This window comes from Oreochromis niloticus, linkage group LG4 (genome assembly GCF_001858045.2).
Source record: "Oreochromis niloticus isolate F11D_XX linkage group LG4, O_niloticus_UMD_NMBU, whole genome shotgun sequence".
Classification (NCBI taxonomy): Eukaryota; Metazoa; Chordata; class Actinopteri; order Cichliformes; family Cichlidae; genus Oreochromis; species Oreochromis niloticus.
Window position 1 is genome coordinate 22,946,417 of NC_031969.2, and position 22,818 is coordinate 22,969,234.

A 22,818-nucleotide genomic window follows, 5' to 3' on the forward strand; every position below is an offset into this window, starting at 1 on the left:
GAGTTTGTGGAGACTGGGTTCATGATTGCTGAGCTCAGTGTTCACAGAAAATGTTGCTGAGTGATTTCCATTGAATGGTGTTTCAATGGAAGACCATTTATTTACAGGCTAGAGACCATGCGATGTGATTTCTCTGTCACTTTAGTATTTTATTCTTGATATACAGAAGAAGAAAACCCCAAAACAAATCAATGAAACCCAAAACCACAGAGCAAGTGCCAGTTTACAAATCACTGGAGGCCTACAGACTGAACAGACACTTCTCACAATTTAATAATGAGATAAGGAAAGGAAAATTATGTAATACTGTTGTGAATGTGACTAAAAAACAGTTCCATGTTTATGTGAGAACGTTAACTTCTCTATTTTCAGAGTGAGTAATTAAATCTTAGTATGAAATGCTCATTATTTTCCGACTTGGGTAATCTTCTCGCCTATAAGCCATCACTACCTGTTGATACTTTAGTAATTAATCAGTAATTACTGAGTTACTGAACTTCAGGAAAGGGACCACATCACACCGATATCCCTCCCGGTTCCATGGCTATATATGCTTTCTCGCACTACAGGCTCATTTTCTCATTTTCTTGTCCAACCTTCCCTCTTCTTTCTTAGTTCTCATGCCTCTCATTAGTAGATGGGGATCTGCCACCAGTCCTCACCGAGGCCTTCCCTAAACCACAGTCTCAGGCCTAGATCTGTGCTTGTTCCCCCTGCCAGTCTCTCTCAAGAAACACTCAAAGTGAAGATGTGAAAAAGATATGACAAATAAAGGAAATTTACCACTGCTATTAGGAATTAATTAAACTGCCTTAGGTCCCCTTGAGTCAGCAGACAAACAGCATTAAAGGAAGTTCAAATTAATGTTCTCTTCCTCTATAGTGCTCTGTGCTATATTTTGTTTCTGTTTGTCATACTTTTGTCATCATATATATATTTTCATCCTATGACTCACCTTGCATAGTTAGTCTCTCACTTTCATTGCATCATGTACACATTAAATCATCATTAATCATGTATTCCTAAGCAGGTGTTTAGAAAGATCAAATGGAAACCACTTCATCATATTGTCCATTATTAGCATATTTCAGAACCACTTCACATGCATTACATTAGAAGGATGTGATAAGCTCATACACTAATATGCTAATACAATCCAAGTAGCTGGTAGATCACTGGAACATGCTTAAACAGAAGTTTTATTGAAAGTATGTACCCCACGCTTCCTTCCCCTTTCTCATTTCTCATTTCTCAGGCTTCTCATTAATTTATGGGGATCTGCCTGATCAGGGAGCCTCCATCAGTCATCTCGGAGGGCTTCTCCAAACAGTCGCCTCGGCTCTATGCTTATTCCATCTGCCATTTTCTTACAAGAAATGTTGTTAAATCTAATTGAGGATGTATTTTATGATGGTGATGGTATTTGTTGGGTTGTAGGACATGCTGGAATTGTATTAGTGACAGTATTTAACAGTAATCTTATACTTTTGTTATATTTACGAGTATAGTCCACTACAAGGTCAAAGGTCGGGAATCCTTTTCAGCACTCAGCTGGTAAAATGTCTTTCCCCGCATGTCCATCACATTTTTTCTCATCAGAATGTGAAATCGGCCAGCCCCTCACCTACTGAAGCCTCAGTGACAAAGTACATCTCATTAAAACTGAGTTTTAACCTTCTTGGATTTTCTAAATGGTTCATATTGATACATTTAATGTGCTCAGTTCATTCCATCCATGGAGCTTCTCTGTGGCCTTCCTCTGTTCCACTTTCAATGCCCTTTATCCACTATATCCACTATCCCTTCTCTCCACACGTCCAAACCATCTCAGCCCTGCCTCTCTAACTCTGTCATAGCAGGTCTCACTACCATCTTGTAAACCTTCCCTTCCATTGTCAAGAATCATCCCTGACACTCATCTACACCCACTCCACCCCCTAAGGGTGGGTGGTGGAGTGGGAGGGTGGAGTGGGTGCTTCTAATGACCTTTAACAAAAACTGAAGTAGGTAAATAACTGAAAGAAATCCCACTATTAAATCCACATCTTTTCTTTTTTTTTTCTTTAAAAAAAAAAGCTTTGTGTGGCCTTCAGAAAAAATAGTTGTTTGTACCTATGAGACTGGCAAGAATGTAAAAGAATCCCTAAATTATTTTAGGTAAAATAAGTATAGACACCCAGTTATATCTATCCTGCAGACCTGATTCCTCCCTCCCACACTCTTCCCTTTCAGAATGTCTATCCGAATTAAAATCCTGGTGTAGCTCTAATTTTCTAAAGCTCAACGAGGATAAAACTGAAATCCTCCTTATTGGCACCAAATCCAACCTTTTGAAGGCGAACCATTTCTCACTCACTATCGATAACTCCAGTTTTCCCTTCTCCACAGGTTAAGAGCCTTGGTGTCATCCTAGACAGTTCACTTTCCTATAAATCTCACATCAATAATCTCACCCGTTCTGCCTATTTCCATCTACGCAACATTAACAGATTACGTCCTTCTCTTTCCACCCAGTCTACGTCCATTCTTGTCCACAGTCTTGTTACCTCCCGTATTGACTACTGCAATTCTCTTTTGCATGGTCTCCCCCCAAAATCCCTCCATAAGCTTCAACTGGTTCAGAACTCTGCTGCTCGCATTATCACCAGAACCCCTTCCTACCAGCACATCACCCCTGTTCTTCAGGAACTTCACTGGCTCCCAGTGAAAATCCGGATAATATACAAACTTCTTCCGCTCACCTTCAAGGCCATCCATAACCTCGTACCTCCTTACCTTTCTGACCTGTTAAGCACTACCTTTTCTGCCCGCTCACTTCGATCTTCTTCTGTCCAGCTTTCTGTGCCTTCCTTCCGCCTCAGCACCATGGGAAGCAGAGCTTTTAGCTGCTCTGCTCCCAGGCTGTGGAACTCTCTACCCCCAGATATAAGAAACATTGGTTCCCTCCCCCAGTTTAAATCTCAACTCAAAACCCATCTGTTCAAATCTGCATATTCACTGTGAACCCACTGTTTGTTAATTTTATCTTGTGCTTTTGTTTTATTGCTCTTCATTGTGTCATTGTTCTATTATGTGTTTTATCCTATTGTACATTGTCCTTGGGTGTCTTGAAAGGCGCTTTATAAATAAATTTATTATTATTATCATCTTTAAAAAGTGATGCCAATTTCTTGAAAACTAGTCCACCACATTATCCCAAGAACAAACTGTTTGATGCAAGAACCCTAAAGTGCCATTACAGGAACTGGAGGTCAGGTGTGAGGGTTAGTGCATGCATCTAGAATCAACCAGAGATTGCACATTTGACCTACATTGCAAAACCGTTGCAGCAGTTTAGAGCAAAGCAGCAGTTTGCAATGACCTTACAGGTCGTTAGGAATATTGTGCTCTGGAGAGAGTTGTTCAGCAGCACTAACAGCAGACCAACCAAAGACAGCTTTGCAATATACCGATGCAAACTTTATTCTTGTGGTTGCTTGAATTCCTGGGGGATAAAGGCTCTCTGCCATTGCCATTCAGCTTTGAATTCATTCTGCATTCTGCTTAACATGAGGCCATCTGTGCCAAAGCTGTGTGGACTTTTAAGAGAGTGATGGCCCTTTACACCAAGGAACGACTTAATCACGCAAAAAGAAGAAATGAAGTGGAAAGTTAAGTCAAAGGCAAGACTGAAATGACATGTTCTTGCATTTTACGCAAAGACTATGTCACATATTGGTGGGCAGTTATCCAAAACACATATGAGGGGATATGGAGGAACTCCACAGAAGAAAATTACACCTATACATTTTTAAAATTAATACATGGATTTGAAGAAGCGAATTTCCCCTGTGTTCAAGTATAAAATGTTTATCTGTAGGGAAAGCGTCTGACAGATTGCATTGGGTGTACATATTTTTCCCCATGACTGTTATCCCCCTCATGTAGAGCTAAACGACTTTTTCCTGCTAACCAGTGGGATGCTAACTGTTTACTAATTAGACGCTAGTGAAGATAATGAAAAAATATATTAACCAGTGCTACATATTACCAGCACTGACTGGATGGAATATGCATACTGTTTAAACCTCAAAATACTTTCTCGTAAAATAATCAAGTCGTGGGAGAAAATATATAAATTTTAAAGCCATTACTTAAGGTGGCTTGTGACCTCAGTCTTTTAGGGTCTTTAACAAATGTGCTTAAAGTGACAAAGGACATGTGTGTACAACTTTGGTCGGTTACTGCAACTGTCAGACCGAAGAGAGAGTGTTAACGAGGGAGGAAGTGGGACTGGAGACATTGCTGCACTGCTGCTGCTGCACTGAAGTGGGAGGGTGTGAATGGGGAGGTCAAAATGCATTGCTCTGGGTCTTCCACTCACTGAATGTCTCCTTCTGCCGTGACAATTCAAATGCGATACATTGGAAAGAGTGACATAACCTCAGAGTATCCATTGGGTGCATGCTGTTAAAGTGCACGTTGGAAGCTCTCAAAGGTGCTTTGGTGATACATCTCAAGACTTCTGTCTCTGACTGCGGGTAAGTTTGCTCCACTTGAACTAACCAGAAGTAAGCCCACCCATTCTGAAACTTCTTCACACTTATCTGTTTCTCAGGTCTCTCTGTCTTTACTGTCCTTCTGAAGTAGCAGCAGTTACTTCAGTGAGAGCGCCTCACTGAATTCTTTTCCATTTACAGAAAAAACCCCAGAAAGTATGGAGAAGATTAAATATCCCTCTGTGTGTGTGGTGGACACCCATGCCACACGGCCTCCGGTGCCCCCCAGGCTGATCCAGGTGCGAAAAAAGACCGGGGTGGCTCAGATCCTGCTCTACATGCTGGTAAGCGTGGCGCTGTGCGGCATGGTCATAGAAGCATGCTTCATCTATGGACTCTACCAGGCTGAACATGTAAGTATCACCATTTCAGTACCTTTTGCAGTGTCATCCTATGATTTATTATTAGCTCATTGTCTCGGTACATCTTTTTTCCATTAAATATCTGTTTCAACGCCTCTGAATCTCGCTTTCATTGTAAGAGTTTATTCACTGTTTACCACAGTGTTCTCACTTCCAGTTTTCTTTTCGTACTTTTTCACAGTATTCTCCTACATATTTTCTGTCAGTCATTTTAATAACACTTTCACTCAATCAGAAGTATTCGTAACCAGAAATGTGTTTGGTTAAAGGTCACAGCAGGCCTTGATTTTCTTTAAACTTGAGTTTTTGTTTTATATCATTGATATTGCCATAATTAAACATGTAGATGCATAAATAGGTAAAAAAAAATGTAGATTACTTTGAGCTGTATGTGAGAAAGTTATTAAAAATGTAAATTTCCGCCATGAGGGCTCGTTAATAAAACACGCACGGCAAAGTGTAAAAACTGTATGCTCTGCTCTCTTTTAGTAAAGTCAGTGCTATAGAATAACAGTGTGACCTGAAGAAGATCCTATTGCTGTGATTCTTTATGCAATATGTATGTCTGGGTATCTGGAAGGGTTTGTGACGCAAACACAGGGGCTCTTGTGATAGAAATTCTGCTGAGCTGAATTTATTTTTAGTAAAAACTGCTGATCATGAATTTTTTTCACTATTATGGGGAAGAGGGCCAAGCACACATGGAGAAGTACTCTAAAGTCCAGCTCATTTACGGACAACTTCAATGACGTACATGTGGGGAGGGGGGAGACATACTTTCTGAGGTGGTGGATGTACAGAGTCAGTTTCCTGTACAGCACTGAAGCACTGTCTTAGGGTAGCTGTCACGCATTATAGAACAGAAAAACAGCAGTGGCATTTTTAAGTGTTTGCACAGTGTACAAACAAGGGATGATGGCGAAAAGGAAGTGGTCTACTTCCTGTATCATGATAGCAATCTACTTTATTCTGTCCTACCATGCTCTGCAGAAAAAACAATGCCTGTTACAATTACATCTTAATGTTGTTAAACTTCTGTTTTCACAACTTTGTTATCCACAAGTGGCTATTGCATCTACGCATCTACATGTGCACGCACAAAAATGCAAATGCACATTAAAAAAATATTAACCCTCTTTTGTTTTCGTTGCAGACCAACTCAGAATCAATCTCTAAGCTCATCGGAGGTGAGTCTCAGTACTTTATTCACAGATGACGAGCACCTTCCGTTTACTTATTCCACACTAGATAAATAATGTTTCGTCCACTCACAGGTGCCGATGTTACAACTCCCACTAAACAACCCAGTTATGATATTCTTCCCTCCAAACCAGTTGCACATCTGACAGGTAAAAACAGCATTTTCCTAACTGCCAGAAACATAATGTTTCAGTTATTACCAAGATGCATAATTAAGTGCATATTGCTCTTCACAGTGTGATGTTTCCACTTTATTTTATTAGAATGATTACATTTGTTCTTATATTTTTCAGATGGACAAGATTTAACTCATGGAAAAAACAAAATGGCATGGAGCATGAATGCAGACCCTCTCCTCTATGAAATGACCTACGAAGACAAAGAACTTAAAATTCAGAAAGAGGGTTATTACTATGTCTATTCCAAGGTTTTCTTCTCAGACAGCGACACATTCCAGCATCGTATTAGCATGCATACTGACAAGTATCCGGGGAATATCACCCTCCTGCAGTCCAGGAAATATTCTTCACATTCAAAAAGAACACAGTCCAACAGTTACCTGGGTGGAGTGTTTCACCTTTATCAGAATGATCGTATTTTTGTGGACGTGAGTGACACTGCAAAAATTGTACGCCACAAACCCTATGAGAATGTCTTTGGTGCTTATATGATATAAATGCCACACAAAGGCTCTAGATGACAGTAAGTTAAAACCTATAAGTCCTCTCGGGGGTTTTTGATTCTCTTTGACATGAAAAAGCAGGTCCATAACCGCAAAGAAGGCAAGTGTCAAATCCTTTTTGTGCCTTTGCACGTTGCAAAAGGCAGGGCTGTGCTGCCAGCTTTGTTTCTGCAGATGTAACTCTCAATCTTGTTTTATAAGTGTAACGGACAGTCGGATAACAGGGAAATTTGATATGCTTATATGCTTGTGTATTTGCTTTAAAACAAAACTTTGATTGTTAAAATACGATTTCTAACAGTTATATATATATGTATATATATATATATTTCACAGATTGAACTTCAGATTGTTGCTGAGTGTTCATACTAATATCAAAAATAAGACTGTAACCTTTCTTTTTCCTACTTGCTGTAACACGTACTGCACACTATTTATGAATTTGTTTTTTTATTATTAAAGAAAAAAGCTCATTTTTCTGTATTTATATACATTAAGTCATACAGTGCAATGAAATAAACACATAATAATTTAAAAGACCTGTTTGGTTTGGTCTTTTTTGTTACTCATGCACAGTAAGGGAAGCGTATTCACTTCCTGCCGTGAAAGGTGAGACCGTGATAAAGCCTCAGTGGTCTCTGTATTAAAAAAATGTTGTCGCCCACTCAGTCCAACCACACGGCAGTTACAGGAGGAACTTTTTTTTTTAAATACCACAATGGCCCAAAAAGTAAAGTGTCATCATGTCAGCTGCTTCTCACCTGAATGTATTCTTGCAGCAACGTTATTTAAGGGTTAAAGGTTTAAAGTGGATGTGAAAAATGTCAGCCTCTTCAGTGTTGGCTTACTTTTCTATTGACTTTAATTCAGTAGATTACATAGTTTCTCTTTAAGTCACATCTCAGCACAACGTGCAACCATGACAAGGTCTGTGCGAACGAGAAGCTCTTTGAAGCTTTTTTTTTTTTCCCTTTTTTGTATGTCCCATGCAGTCACTGTTATACTTTCCCTTCATCTATGTCTGTTCGAAGAAGACACCCACAGAGTTGTATATTTGTAAACTGAAAAGGAAGTGGTAGTGGGGGCTGCCGGGGGGAGGGGGGTGATAGCAGCCGATCGCTTGGCTGACTCACTTTCCAACCCCAGACCCAGAGAGAAATGGCTGGTGAAAATGAAGCAACATGTGTGTGTGTGAATGTGTATGTGTATGTGCATGTATGTGTTTATATGGGTGGGTGTTAGGCTGAGTGATTTCTCTAATTAATTTTCCCTCAGCCAAGTATGGATTACTCAAATTGGGAAAACACACTTGAGAGCTGAAAGTATAACTCCAGTCCAGAGTTTAGTTATCCATGAGCTGAATGAGTGGTTACCTCTCAGATGTTTTCTGAAGTCTTCTGGTCTTTTAAGAACACATGTGTGAGTCATGATCTTCCAGCGCTGGCTGACCTGTGAAGTGTGAGAGACGACAGTAGCACAGCAGCGTGAGCTGTATCAGCTGTGTAGTTTCGAGGCCAAGCATGACTTGTATAGAGAATTGGTGTGGGCTGAGAGTACTCTATCACCGGTTATGATATGAACCAAAATCTTTACACTTCCGTATATGAAATCATCATTTTCCATTTATAAAGCAGGTCTGTGTGAGATATTGATCTCTTGAGCACTGTTGATTTTTACAAACAACTTTTGAAATAAGGCAAAAATGGCCTCTTAAATGGAACTTTTTTTTGGCTAAAATCACACGACATAGTTTTTGGAGAGTACATTTTTTACGCAAAGCAAAACTGAAAGAGGAGCACAGCAAACAGTCCGCAGCTAAATGCTGTCCCCTTGTGTTGGTACAAATAACAGTTTGGGCTTCTATGGGGGCTTTCCCCCCTCTTCAGAACAACTCTAAAACTTTGAGTGGGGTGAACTGTAACTCATCCACTGGAGTTAGGGATCAGTTTTTGTGCCCTTGGTGGTTTTTTAATCTATCATCTGACTAATATTGTAGCTGTCTGTGAGATACAGGCCACCCCACAAGTCGACACTTGAGTAAAAGTCTAGTATTTTATCAGTGCAATACTAATTAACCAATATTAACGCTAGTTAGCTGAAGAATTAGTACCTCATCTATATCAGGTGCCTTCTGGCTTCAAAAAGAGGCGAGCAAAACAATTATATTTTTGTTATTTAGTATCAAATCATAACAATAATCACTTTGAGTTGCTTTATATCATGAGGTAAAGACCCTACAAAAACACAGAGAAAACACCAACCCTTCACTAATGCTGTGTCTGTACAGTGATGAGTTCTGAAGCCTGACTAAAACGCTTCCAATAAACCAACAATCAAAGGACCAGCTATGAGCACCTGGCAACAGTGAGAATGACAAACTCCCTTTTAATAGGAAGAAAACTCTGGCAGAACCAGGCTCAGGGAGGGTCAGGGATTGGAGGTTAGGGCAGGGAGACGGGACAAAAGAGCTGAAGTAACACTGCATCATGAGAATGACCCAGGAACTTAGGCCTATTGCAACATAATTGAGGATGAACCCAGGATCACCTGATCCAGCCCTAACTATAGGTTTTATCAAAAAGGAAAGTTTTAACCTTAGTCTTGAAAATAGTCTTAAAATGTTGCTAAAATTCAACGTGGGAGCTGGTTTCACAGAAGAGAGGCCTGAAAGTTGTAAGCTCTTCCTCCCATTCTTCTTTTAAATATCCTAGCAACCACAAGTAAGCCAAGAGACTGAGATTGAAGTGCTCTGCTCTGTTGGGGTGATATGGTACTATGAGGTCTTTAAGGTAAGATAGGGCCTGATTATTCTAGAACCGGTATAGGAGGAGAATGAATGAAGAACAGCAAATAATGGAGAATCATGATCTCTCTTTCTAGTCCCTGTCAGTACTTTTACTGCAGCATTTTGGATCAACTGAAGGCTTTTCAGGGAGTTTTTAGGAGAGCCCCATCCTAACGAATTACAGTAGCCAAGAAGTAACAAATGCATGAACTAGTTTTTTAACATCACTCTGAAATTAGATGTTTCTAATTTTAGAGATATTGCACAAATGCAAGAAAGCAGTCCTACATATTAGCTCAATATACACACTGAAGGATGTAAAATGACCGTAAGATTTCTTCCAGTTTTACTGGAGGCCAAGGTAATGCCATTCTAAGTATCCAGTTAGACACCAGTAATTTAGAAGCAGGAAATAAGAGGTCATCCAGGTCTTTATGTCTTTAAGTCCTTGCAATTAACTAATTGGTGAGTGTTATTCTGGCTTCACGGATAGATAAAGTTGGGTGTCATATGGATAGCAGTGAAAATGTACCCTTTGCTTTTTAATGATAGTGGCTAGCACGGAACCCTGCGGAACTCCATAATTAACCTTAGCGTGTGAAGTGTGTGTGAAGAGGACTCTCCCTTTACATAAACAAATAGATATGATTCATTCATAACCTTCAATTATGCTGTTTGTGTACAGCGATGAGTTCTGAAACCTCACGAAACTCTTTAAATAAACCATTCCTCTGCAGATGATCAGTTAAATGTTTTACAACTACTCTTTCAAGAATTTGTGAGATAAAAAAAACAGGTTGAAGATTGGCCTATAATTAGTTAATGGGTTAAATGATGTTTTGTGTAGCCCAATAATAGATATACTGATCATATTTAAGACTGAAGCATTAATTAATAGTAGGGCTTCTTTGGGCAGTCTTGTAGAAATGGGATACATGTCAATGATTTGGAGGAAGTTAAGTAAAAATTATCAATTTGGGACAAAGAATCTCAAAAATCCTAATGTTGCTTCAAGATGTGGAGCTCAAAATCAGTGGGTGACCTCCATCTTTTATACTGTATATGGTTTTAATGAAAGGGAAAAAGGGGAGACACTAACCGCAATACCTTTAGTGGCCACTTGAGACATTGGAGGTGGTGCTGAGACTGTAGCCCCCAGTGGCTACTACGTTAAAATACCCAAGTTTGCAGCTTTAAAACACCATATTTACAGCTTGGTTCAAAAAATGGTCTAGAATTGTGTGGATAGTGAATTTATTCATAACAGCATTATGGTGGATACAGACAGCTGTAACTGACCTGTGTGTGTGGGTTAGGCTTCACCTCTGCTATCTGAGTCATTGAACTTGACCTTTCCACTGTGTTCGTGCTATTGTTGTCTTTAGTAGAATTTTAATTGGATTAGCTGTTAAATAATAATGCCTGTTGTGTGGCGGTAACCATCCAAGAGATTTATACTTGATTTTTGACAAGAAAAATTCTTGTATTTTATAGTCTTTTGCTAAATATCAGAGATTTGTGTCTGTGCATAGCACTCTTATAGCACAGTAGTGTATATATCCAAAACTGCGTAACCCACACACAATACTCTATATGGCTATTTAACACTACAGGCTGGAGGAAAAATATGTGAGGTGAGAAATATTTGAACTTTTAAAGATTTGACATCAGTATCATTTTGATTCAAGATAACAAAAAACGCTGTGACTGGATTTACAAGCTTACTCATTACAGACATTCTCTGTTCTGACAAATCTCTTATTGTAAGAGGTGACATATTGATAAGGGTTACAAGAAGAAACTGGAAGATTGTTATTCAAAAACTGCATGCTGTAAACATGTTTATAGAGTCTAAGTTCTCTCCATGATGTCTCGGCAAAATGATGTGTAGAGGTTATAAACTTTCTCTGTGTGGATACACTATTTATTATCTTGACATTGGGCAGTGGAAAGCAGTAGGAAGGGAGCAAACAAATCAACCCATGCAAATGCATCTAAGGCCTCTAATAAAAGAGACAGAGTGGGTGGTAGTTTGCTATGTCTGCTATCAATTTTTACATCCTGGACCTCTTCGCTGCAATCGAAAGCTGTGGTAGCAACAACTAATTGACAGAACACTGAGAGATATGGGACTCATTTGTGGCTGAGGTTTGGAAAACAAAAGTTTTCAAATGAAAGCTGGAAAATGTGCCTCTTGACTGTGATGACTAATGTTCCAGTGACCTTTTTTGCTGCTTTACTGTATCTCTGTCACTGCGATTTAGGTCACTGGATGTAACTTTGAATGCTTTGTATGAGAAGCATTTTTTCTGTTTGTTTTGTCAAGAGTCAAGAGGACATATTCTTCGACAGCATATAGACAGGGAGGGTCCCGCTGTATCTTTCTATTAGTGATTATGTGGTGATCCAATCTTAACTCACGACCTCTCACTTTCATATCTAGGGTCTCATAAATGACTCACAACCAAAAGCCCTTATTCACTGTTATCGTGTCCTTTGATTCATATTGAGTTTGTTTTTGTTTTACAGTCACATCAAATACAATAAAGACAGTAAACGTTTTTAACTAAGACATTCTCTTATTTTTTTTCATAACAATGGTTAAAGTCAAATTTAAACACACACATTTAACAGTTCCCTGAGATATCTTTTCAAATGCATAAGCAGCTTCCTCTTCCACTAAAACATCAAAAAAAATTACAAAAAGTGAAAAAACCCAGCATTTCTTTCAAATCTCAAACACATGAAACCTACCGCAACAACCACCGCGACTTGTGTTTTCACGTGTCATAATGTATAGTACATGTAGTCAAGGATGTCTGGAGCTTATCAAGTCATTTCACACTTAACTTTAGACTAAAGAAATGAAATATCAAGGTATGTTATTGGTCAAGTAAATCAAAACTACACCTTTGTTCTTTTTCTGATTTCCAAAATATGAACTACATTCTTTCAACAAACAAAGTCAATTCTCTACATAGATTCCAGTGACTCACTACCAGTTTGTGACTGGTACACCCTGTGAAACATTATCATTGAGAAAAAAAACATTCATAGATTATTAGCCGACCTGCCATGGGTTTTTTTGTTACATTCATTATGCGTCTAAATCATATGCTGCACATGTTTTTTGTTGCTAGAAATAAATAAATAAACTTAAATACAGAATTCATACAATGTTAACAAAACAAAACAAGAAATGAATCAGACATTAGAAAGTATAATCTGTGCAAACATAAAAAGCAATTTCCTGCTGCTAAATGTGACACTTCAGCACAATACATTCTTGAAATCAGCTACTAGATAGTTTAAACATACAAAGCTTTGACAAAGAAATATAGTTTCAACAAGTGAGATCTGTCAATTCTGAACAACCCGCTTCAAAGTATCTTTTTAAAACAGCTATTTGAGAACAATGAAAACAATCCAGCTTTGGTTTTCTAGTCCATTAAATACACAATACATTACATACATTGCGCTGTTTTCAAGTGTGACTTTGTAGTGATGATACAACCTGAGACCAATACCCGGTTTGCTATATCTACTTTACAAAACTGAACATCATTGGATCGTTATAAACCCTGTTTTAGGCGAGCTCTTTCTTCTTTTGCAGACCGGAATGTGAAAAGAGACGAGGTTTTCTTTTAACCTCTTTTTGAATTCAGCTTTTTTTACGCATCTTTTACAAAAATCGTTAGGTAAATTGCTAATCTGTAGATCAACAGGCCAAAATCAAAGTGTGATCCATCCAAAGTGAACAAGTACACCCAACAAGAGTCAGACTAGGTTTGCTTCAGTGTGGGTTCCAAAGCTGGAAAGGTGTCGTGCACTATGCTGAAAATAATGAACTTACATCTAAGGCCGTGGCATGAAGATGATATCCAGGTGAGTTTTATGCTTTTCGTCATCAACACATTTGAGTATTGACTTATTAATGTTGACTATCAGTTTCTGTCCAGCACCGCACTCCACTACCTTGCTGAGAATACCTGTGCTGTTTGTTTCTTTGTTAATCGAGCCCTCCAGGAGAGTTTGGTCTTCTTTGTCATCCTGTATGTGCACCAGGCTCACAATGGATTGATCTACTGTGGAACAGCCTGAACGTGTGGGCACCATTGTAACCTGAAGATTTAGGAAATAGTATCCATCCACGTTCATGCTCAGGCCATTGCCGACTTGTGAAATCACAGTTTCTTTTTGTTCACTTGACCTCCACGTTATATCACTTCCATCTGTGGAGGACATAAAATAGACTGCTATAGACTCTAAATTTGTTTTTCTAGAAATGTATTCTCTGTTTTAAATCAACAGTTTTTTCCTGAAGTAAAGTACATTTGACTGTATTCATTTATTTATTGACTGTATGTATTTCGTGGGATTACATGTTTCTTCTGACAAAGAAATTATGAATGCAGCAATGTTTGAATGGGGAGATGTCAAATTTTAAATGCAGATAATAAATTTAAAAAAAAAAGAAAAACCTTACCTTCCTCAAACTTAAAGCTGATCATTTTTGCTTTACTTAAGACGAGGCTAGGGGGGGTGGTGGTTGTCTGTTGAAAGAAGAAGCAGGGATTTATCACTCTCAAAACAGTAACAGTAAATGTGGTGCCAACATGACTTCAAGCCCAGAGAAGCTGCAGTTTATTCAATGTGAGACAACAACAGCTCTGTGTCTCACAGTATAGACTGTGTACTAACTTCAGAAGGAAAATAAAGAGACAACAGTTGAGTTTAGTGGCATTTCCCCGAATGTGGCAATGACGTCACTGAGCTTCCTCCAAGAGGGGAGGAGAGTGGTTAGACATACGTAACTCATAAGAAATGGAATTAATCTGACATACATCGTGCAGCATCTATCTCGTTTACTACACGTGTGTAAGAATAGTAAATACATGTAACATCAGCAGGATGCTTTTGTGGCAAGAAATAAAGGAAAATGAATACAAGATGAAAGAATACTTAACACAAAAGTCAAGAGAGAAACAGAAACTCTGAATAAATCTTAGAAATGATGGATAGCTTACCCATCTCTTTTCCATGGAGGAAATTTTGGATGATTCTACAGCACTATTTTCCTAAGATTGGAAAAGGAAACAAAAGTGCTTATACTAATTGCTGTAAGAGGATTTCGGGGTGGAAACATATTGCTGACTGAAACTCACACAAATTTAGGTGCAATTGTCAGTTTTAACATAGTTCTACAAAAGAACCAGTTGTCATCCAATTTCTTTTAGACAATCATTTGTCAATAAGCAACATGCATTCTTCACTGTTTAAACATTTAAATATGTTTATTTTCTATAAAACTACAAATGACCACAATGATTTTCTCCCAGTGATAAACTTGCGTTTGAATGAAGTAAGGCATCCCTGGCGCTGTATTACTGTATCTTATTTTATTCTATGGGAAACCAACTTAACTCAAAAACCAGAACATTATGAGAAAGCTGTCACTGGGTGTTATGACGGGGGTCTGTAACCAAATGTAGACCACAGGCATAGGTGTCGTTCTCACCAGCTATGCTACTACACAAACCACAAAAAAGAACAGCTGTACGGCACAGATGTTGATTTCTTCTGACGCTCATGTAATTTATTCAAAAAATGATCACGCTATAGTAACGTTTTAACATAGTTCTACAAAAGCATTAATTGTCATCCAATTTCTTTTAGGTAATCATTTGTCAATAAGATGCCTTCTTCACTGTTTAAACATTTAAATGTGCTTATTTTCTATAAAACTACAAATGACTTATATTTTCTCCCAGTAATCAGCTTGTGTTTTGAATGAAGTAAGACATCCCTGGTGCTGTATTACTGTATCTTATTTTATTCTATGGGAAACCAACTTAATTCAAAAACACTGAAACTTATGAGAAAGCTGTCACTGGGTGTTATGACGGGGGTCTGTAACCAAATGTAGACCACAGGCATAGGTGTCTTTCTCACCAGTTTGCTACTACCAAAAACCAAAACCACAAATAAGAGCAGATGTACAGCACAGGTGTTGATTTTTTCTGAAGTTCATGTTATTATTCAAAAAATGTTCATGCTATACTAACGGTTTTAAAAAGAAGTTACCTTTTTTGTCTAATCACTAATGACCACAGTTAAAGTAGTCTAACAAGTTCAACAAATTCAACCCAAGGTTATTCAAAGAGTTCTCACCAAGCCTTTATGTCCGTCTGTGAAGTATAGGACGAAGAGCACAATTAGCAATATGGTGATTACGGTGTTCCACAACACGAGGATACGGATCAGGAAATTCTGGGTAGGCTCCGGCATCGTCAGTCCAACAGCAGAGTTAGGAGCGCTCTTAGCCCGGGGAACGCAGGAAGACAGATGTTAAGAAATGACGACTGTACAAGTCCTGAGTTTCCTCTGCTGTGCACTGATGCGTTACTTCGCTTCCTGAGCTGTACATGTAATGAGGATGTTTTAATGTCTGTGTTCTGCTGTGCCCTAAGTATCTGAAGTATCCAAATGGTACTTTCCCCTGTATGCTACTGAAGGCAGACACAGCAGGGCCAGATTATATCTGCATACAGGGACTGGCCCTTTTCTCCTACTCACCACAAACTACACAGACAGGAGGAGCAAGACTGACAGCCCGGGAGAAAAGGAAGGAGTGAAACTTTGACACTAATATATGTTGAAATGTGTTCTTCACTTCCTTATTCATGAAGAGACTGTTAAAGTGAAAATTTTAGGATATTTTCATGTTTATTACAACACTGAAAATCATTACTTTACTGATTTATTTCTGTGTATTTCTCCACTAATATTAAAATGGAAGGGTAAAGATGTGTAACAACATGACAATATGCCTCTGTTACAGTTTGTCCTTAAAAATATTTGTTTGGAACTGATACAAGCATCATAACCAGAGATAAAAAATAGTAAACTTCATATAAAAGAAAGAACTTTCGCAACATAGTTCAACCACATATTGTTGACTGAATAGTTCAGCTAATTCATTCATATCAAGTCAAGTCAGCCGGTACTTCAAGCTCTTATCAACATCTTATCTTAAGTCTGATCTTATAACAGAATGCACCGCAAAACTTAGCAGTGGAACTCTAAAAATGTTGTGATGAGCTGTTTACTATTTGCGCTTCTAAAAAAAATTCCCACCTGCAACTAAATTCTGCTTGTGGTCAGTAAATGTGGTTTCACTTTCTCCGTTTGTACTTTGACAGGGGAAAGTTTCATGGCAGCAAAAACAGGATGGGCTTTGGTTCAGGTATGTGTCATCATACTCAATCACTCAGAAAAAGTGATGCCTGCGGTGTCGTATATGACTGGGAATGGTCAAGTAACACACTTGTAAACAACATGCCCAGACTTGTTACATGGATACATTTTAGTTCAATGAAATAATGAGGAGCAAAAAAGGAACAAGAGCTTTGGATGGTTTTTTTTCTTTTGATAAGATGGGAAAAGCCGATGAGCAATTGTGTTTTTTTAGGAGTCAGCAGAATCGAGTCATGTGCATGTTTAAAGGACAGTGAGAAACCCCTACTGTCTCGCAGCGTGTGATGAATACAATAACATGAAAGCAATGATTCTTTCTGCAAGGCAACTAGCTTACTTCTGCATTTTTGATGATTCACTATTTTCCAAAACATAAGCCAAAACAAAGTGCGCAACTCATGATAAATCACAGTACAACTTCTGAGGCACATACAACCCCATACGTTACAAATGTTTCAAATTGACCATTGGTCCAATTTTTAGACACATGCGGACGGAAGCGTGGGAAGTAATGACACCAACATGTAACTTCAAAATAACATTATGGAAACAGTCATAGAAAATTTTTTGCTAAAAGCTATGACATAATGCACATCATAAAATCATCAGAGAAGAATAGTATAGCAGGTGTAATAGTACAGCACGCCTCTTATAGGGTGATGATATATTTATAACAATGATGTAAAGCTGGACAGTTCCTCTGATGTTTTAACTACTAAGACCCAGCGATTCATTTTTGTCCTCTGTGGACGACATCAACCACAATTTATGCATCTATATGACATTCTGATCTTATCAATGCCATGTTTGTGGGGGCTGGGCTAACAGAGTGCATGGATTTTCTTGTACAAGAATTGCAGCTTCCACTTTTTATGGCCACAAAGGAGGCAAAGTGATCTTTTTTTTGTTTGTTTCTTCTATTTGAGCATCTTTGATTTAGTGAGATTTTAGAAATGTATAGCAATTTTATGCCTTCTAAAACAAAAGTGTTTTCCAGTGCCCTTTGTAGTGGACAGCAGGTCTTACTGCCTCACATTTTGAACCTATTTCAATATTTCAGGAAGCAAAGGGCAGGACGAGGGAGAAAAGGGTTTTACTCAGAACTGTGGAAGGAGAGTCTGACTTAAAGCTGTCAGGAGATGAGGTGGAGCAAGGCCAGCCATTAAAACAGGAAGGTGAAAGCTCAGAGGAAGACATACCAGCCTTTGAGGAGTCTGAGCCAAGGTAAAATGATGGTACTCCAGAAGTATTGTGCAAGCGCTTTGAAGTTGTGTGGTGTGGTTTCTCAACTGCCACATTGGATTTTAAATTTTTAGGCATTCTGATTTCTAGAAAACACACACACACAGTTAAAGTTTCACTTCTGTAATGAATTACATTTATGAGAAAAAAAGCATTAAAGTCTATGTGTCTTGTCTTTATCAGTTGAATTCAGTTTAAACAATACATGAAAGGCAAAAACATTCTTCAGCATTCTTCACGGCATGACTCAGATAACACAGGATTTGAATTTACTGTTTCCTGTTTGCAGCTAATAGAAACTAATAAGATTCTTCTAGATTAGGCAGTCCATCAAAACAGCAAATGATCTTGGTGTTACTGATAAGAGACATCTTGAAGAGCTCTCTTAACTGAATACAGCAAGACAACTTAAATCTGCTGAGCCCACAACTTCATTGCCCTAGCTTACAAGTACCGGTAATAGACTTTGTGTCATTATTTTGCCGTCAAAAGCTTACATGTCCTTCTCTGAACTTTCACCTTCTTGCTGTAAGATCAGACCCCACTCCACCTGCATCTCCTGACAGCACAAAGTATGAAACTGACTAAGTAAGACTCTCCTTCCAGTTCCAACATTTGCTGTAACATGTGAATGTCAAATCTAAATATCACAACATTTTATTCTTATGGGTCTCAGGAGGATTTATGATGACTTACAGCCATCTAGTGGCCATAAATCAATAATGCACAAAACTGAGACCATCCCCAAAAAAGAAAGAAAAAGTTAAACGACTAACAAAAACTCGTACTTTGTTTCATTAGTAGTTATTAGTATTGCCCTACAGTAAATGCAAAACTGTAATACTGTGTTCCAGACATCTGAAGATGGGGTTTTACTATTTTTTACTGCGTCACTGTAGAATTTCCCACAGAGAATACACAATTCTACATAGAGAAGCAGTTTCCTTTTGCTTTCTTTCTATTTTATTAAGTCTTTCGTTTCCCTCTGAATACTCCATTTCTTCCCAGAGTTCAAAAATATGGTTGCGGTTGAAAGATTGTTGTTGTGGTTGAAAGATTGGCTGTGCAGTATTGTATTGAATTCTTTGTATTTTACTTCCAAGAACCCAGACTTTCTTCTAATTTGTAGAAGGTTAGTCATGGGAAATATTTCTGCAGGCTTTTAAGGTTCATTTCATTTATTTTCAGCCCGGTCCTTCTGTCTGACAGGATCTTAAATTGAATTGTACTTTCCCCCCCCATTTTTTCTTTAATTGAATCTCTGACACAGACAATTGATAACACAGTTTGATAGGCATAAAATATGTTTTTTACACTAACAAACAGCTATTATGCAAAAACATGGAATATTTTGCCATGGTGTGCAGTAAACGGTAAATGGACTGGTTGCTCACATTTATACACCAATGAACGCATCAAAGAGCAACTTTGGCCACAGTTTGGCATGCAGACTGCCAAAGATCAGACCACCAACCTTCCAGTCAGGAAGTTCTGCCTCCTAACAGTCATCCTGCTACCTTAAAACATCTGAGGAAATTGGCAGGCCTAAAAAAATCTATCTAAAGCAGATGAACAATGAAAGTCAAGAAGGGAGAGAAGACTGAGGTATACAAAAATACACAAAAACTGGACTGAAAATCAACAGCAGCAGGTCTTATGGAGTGATGAACCCAAATTTGTAATTTTTGTGCAAGTCGTCACTATTGTGTACAGAGGAGGTCAGGAGAGAGGTTTAGTAGTAAGTATCAGCCATCTGTAAAACATGGTGGAGGCTCTGTCATGATTTGGGGGTGTCTTCAGCTTACCGCATCTTATATCAGTTGCACGGAAGTAACTGTAAGTAATCTGGGCGCTACAGTTTTAAGCAGCTCCGCGCGCTCCCGCAGACGGCAATCACTTTCTGGCACAACACCTGGAGCTCAGGGGGGCAAAACAATTGCATGAGTGCTGCTCAGTTGGTGCTGCTGTTTGACTGAGGAAGAATAAAGTAGTCGTGGTAAGCCAATCACACGATGACAAAGCAACAAGGTGATATATACCAGTTTTTAATTGTGTTGATAGGCCACGTAAAACCAGAGTCATGAGAAATAATATATACGCCGCGTTTTTTCCTGAATAGTTTCATCATGTTTACTGTCTAAGGACAGCGCTAGCAAGCACTCTCTGCTTATGACCAAAAAAACCCCCCCAAAAACCAAAACCAAAAACACCCCTTTCGTATTGGTGGGAAAATGCCCCATGTCGACCAATCAAAAATGATATGGCAACATGACATTTGGTTGTTTAGGAAGAGGGGGAAGTTTTAGGAGTGACGGCGAGAGAGAGAGAGAGAGAGAGAGAGACAGCAGAAAAAGAGAGAGAGAGCGAGTTTTGAGATGTGAGAGATTTGTGACGTTTAGCGTGTTTGGAGTGTGTAGTTAATGTGTTGTCTTGTGTAGTTAGTGTGTAGTGTTGTGATAGTTTTGTGTTGTGTGTCAGAACAATGAGGCGACTGCTGTCTCCAGGTAGAGAACAGGAGTGATACACCTGCTGCTGTCAGACCTGCAGGTATCAGGCTGTGATGTTCTCCTTTACAGTGGACAGAAATTTTTGAAGTGGCACAAATAATTTGTGTGGCATCTTATTGAATGCAGAACACCTGATTGTTATGTAAATAGGTTGAAATGGTTATTTAAAAAAAAGGGTAAAAGGTAAATGGCTGCAAATAACTTTGTTGTTTGTAAAACTTGTGCATATGATTTTAAAATTGACAATTTATATTTGCATTTAAAGTTATGAAATATGATTCATTAAAGATGTTTGTGGTTGTTACAGTAAAAAAACAACTTTTTTCTACTCAAATTTTATGTTTTTTGTCTGATTTTAGATCAATTGTGTTAATACAGTATGTCAAAATGAAAACATAACTGTAAATTCAGACACGTGAGGTTGTGCTGAAAAGGATGATACCAAACAAGGCAGGTAAATAGTTTCTAAAGGTGAAATGTAGAGGAAACATCAAAAGTAGTTAAAAATAGCCAATTATACCCTGGACCCCAGAGGGTTAAACACTTTTTTTTTTAAAGTAACGCAATAGTTACTTTTCAAGTAATTAATTACTTTTAGAACCTTGTAACTCAGTTACTAACTCAGTTACTTTTTTGAAGAAGTAACTAGTAACTATAATTAATTACTTTTTCAAAGTAACTTGCCCAACACTGGTGCTGTCAGGGATCTTCTCAAAACTGATGGAATTACAAAGCAGAAAAGTGCCATCAGAGTTTTAATCCAATTCCATCCATCTGGAAAGTCTCAGATTAGCAACCACTTCATTTTTCCAGCATGATCCCAAACACACCGTCAGTGCAGTAAAAGCACTCATGGATAGAAAACTACACAATTAAACACTATGAGTCACAGGTTGGCCTCCCCAGAGCCCGGACCTCAACATTACCGAAGCAGCATGGGATCACGTTGACAGAAAATGGATTAAAAGGCAGCCAACACCCAAAAAAGAGCGTTGAATGTCCTGTGTGTAGCCTGGGAAGGTTTTTCATTTCCACTTAAAGAAATTACAAGAAAGAGAGTTCAGGCTATGTTGAGGAATAAAGGTGATCATACATAATGTTGATTTTCAAGTTCATTAGAACTGTACAAACTCTGTTTTTGCCTAATATATTGTATTTCCTTGGATGTTCTCACATTTCAGTAAATCACTAAATAAAGAAATTAGCGGTGACTCAAGAAGGTGATGAAGTACTGTAGGTGTGAATGTGGGCATGGACTAATTAAAACTTGGATAAGCTGCAGCTGTGAAATGGATAAGCAGCTAAGAAAATGCATCGATGGACTGATACACATTTTTAGTTTACAGAGGTGCTTATTAGCAGATTTTTTAAAAATGATAGAAAATACAAGATAATCCATTATTAATTGGGACCACACTGCTATATTGACATTTTCTTTAAAAAGTTTATCCAAATATTAATGCACATTTTCTCTCTCTTTTTTTTCTTTTTACCAATTTTTTTTTTTTTTAAAGTGTAAATTTTAAAGAGCTCTGAAAATATCCATAAAAATTAGCACTACTGGAAGGCTTTTGAAATGAAGCAATGAGCGGTATGTGATGCAGTCATAATCTAGCTTTTGGTGCTCATTGCAAATGTGCACAGCCTTTACCTAGACAATGAGGGTTTACCTGCTAATCCAAAAGTCAGTTTAGATCCATATCGTGAACTTTTTGTGCCGTTTGCTTGCACAGCAGATGCATCAAAGGTTATGAAATAAAAGAACTGAGTCAGAAAAAAACAAGGTTGCTATATATTTGTTTACCTGTAACCCCATGAATGCAAGAAATTCACCCCATGAACATCAATGAATTCAAGGTTTTGTCTCACAGTAGGCTTTAACTTCTGCTTTTTAAAGTATGTAAAAAAAATAAAAATGAAAGAAGCATAAAAAATTGGGGAAATAAAAAACAGTGCTTGTATGTTTTCCAGGTAACATTCAGTTTTCAGTTTAAAAAATGAGTCTCGTTTCCATCAGGCTGATGGTCAATTGCGCTATAGAAAATTAGAAATTTTGAAAATTAGATGGGAAATTACAATAGGTGCTTTTGGCCATTCAAAGCCTAATAATTAATGAATAAGGTAGACGAATAATTCATAACAGCTTGAGCATCAGCAGATGGATGAATAGCTTAAAGTATTAATCTCAAAAAGCTGATGAACTTTTTAGAGGCGAAGCAGCAGTACTTTAATCTTTACAGCAGGT

At 38.2% G+C, this 22,818-nt stretch overlaps 2 protein-coding genes across 2 annotated transcripts; one reads left to right on the top strand and one right to left on the bottom strand.

Annotated features, from left to right (window-relative positions):
- The first annotated feature begins 4,290 nt into the window (after positions 1-4,290).
- On the top strand, positions 4,291-6,862 carry tnfsf14 (TNF superfamily member 14). Its single transcript, XM_003441972.5, has 5 exons — positions 4,291-4,520; positions 4,680-4,891; positions 6,054-6,087; positions 6,175-6,249; positions 6,394-6,862. The coding sequence occupies exons 2-5, from the start codon at positions 4,697-4,699 to the stop codon at positions 6,774-6,776; spliced, it is 687 nt and encodes a 228-aa protein (XP_003442020.1). The 5' UTR covers positions 4,291-4,520; positions 4,680-4,696; the 3' UTR covers positions 6,777-6,862.
- A 5,427-nt stretch (positions 6,863-12,289) lies between these two features.
- Positions 12,290-20,032, bottom strand: LOC102079027 (uncharacterized). Its single transcript, XM_005468686.4, has 4 exons — positions 15,739-20,032; positions 14,595-14,645; positions 14,054-14,120; positions 12,290-13,799 (listed from the first exon to the last, which is right to left on the bottom strand). The coding sequence occupies exons 1-4, from the start codon at positions 15,853-15,855 to the stop codon at positions 13,423-13,425; spliced, it is 612 nt and encodes a 203-aa protein (XP_005468743.1). The 5' UTR covers positions 15,856-20,032; the 3' UTR covers positions 12,290-13,422.
- Positions 20,033-22,818: the final 2,786 nt, after the last annotated feature.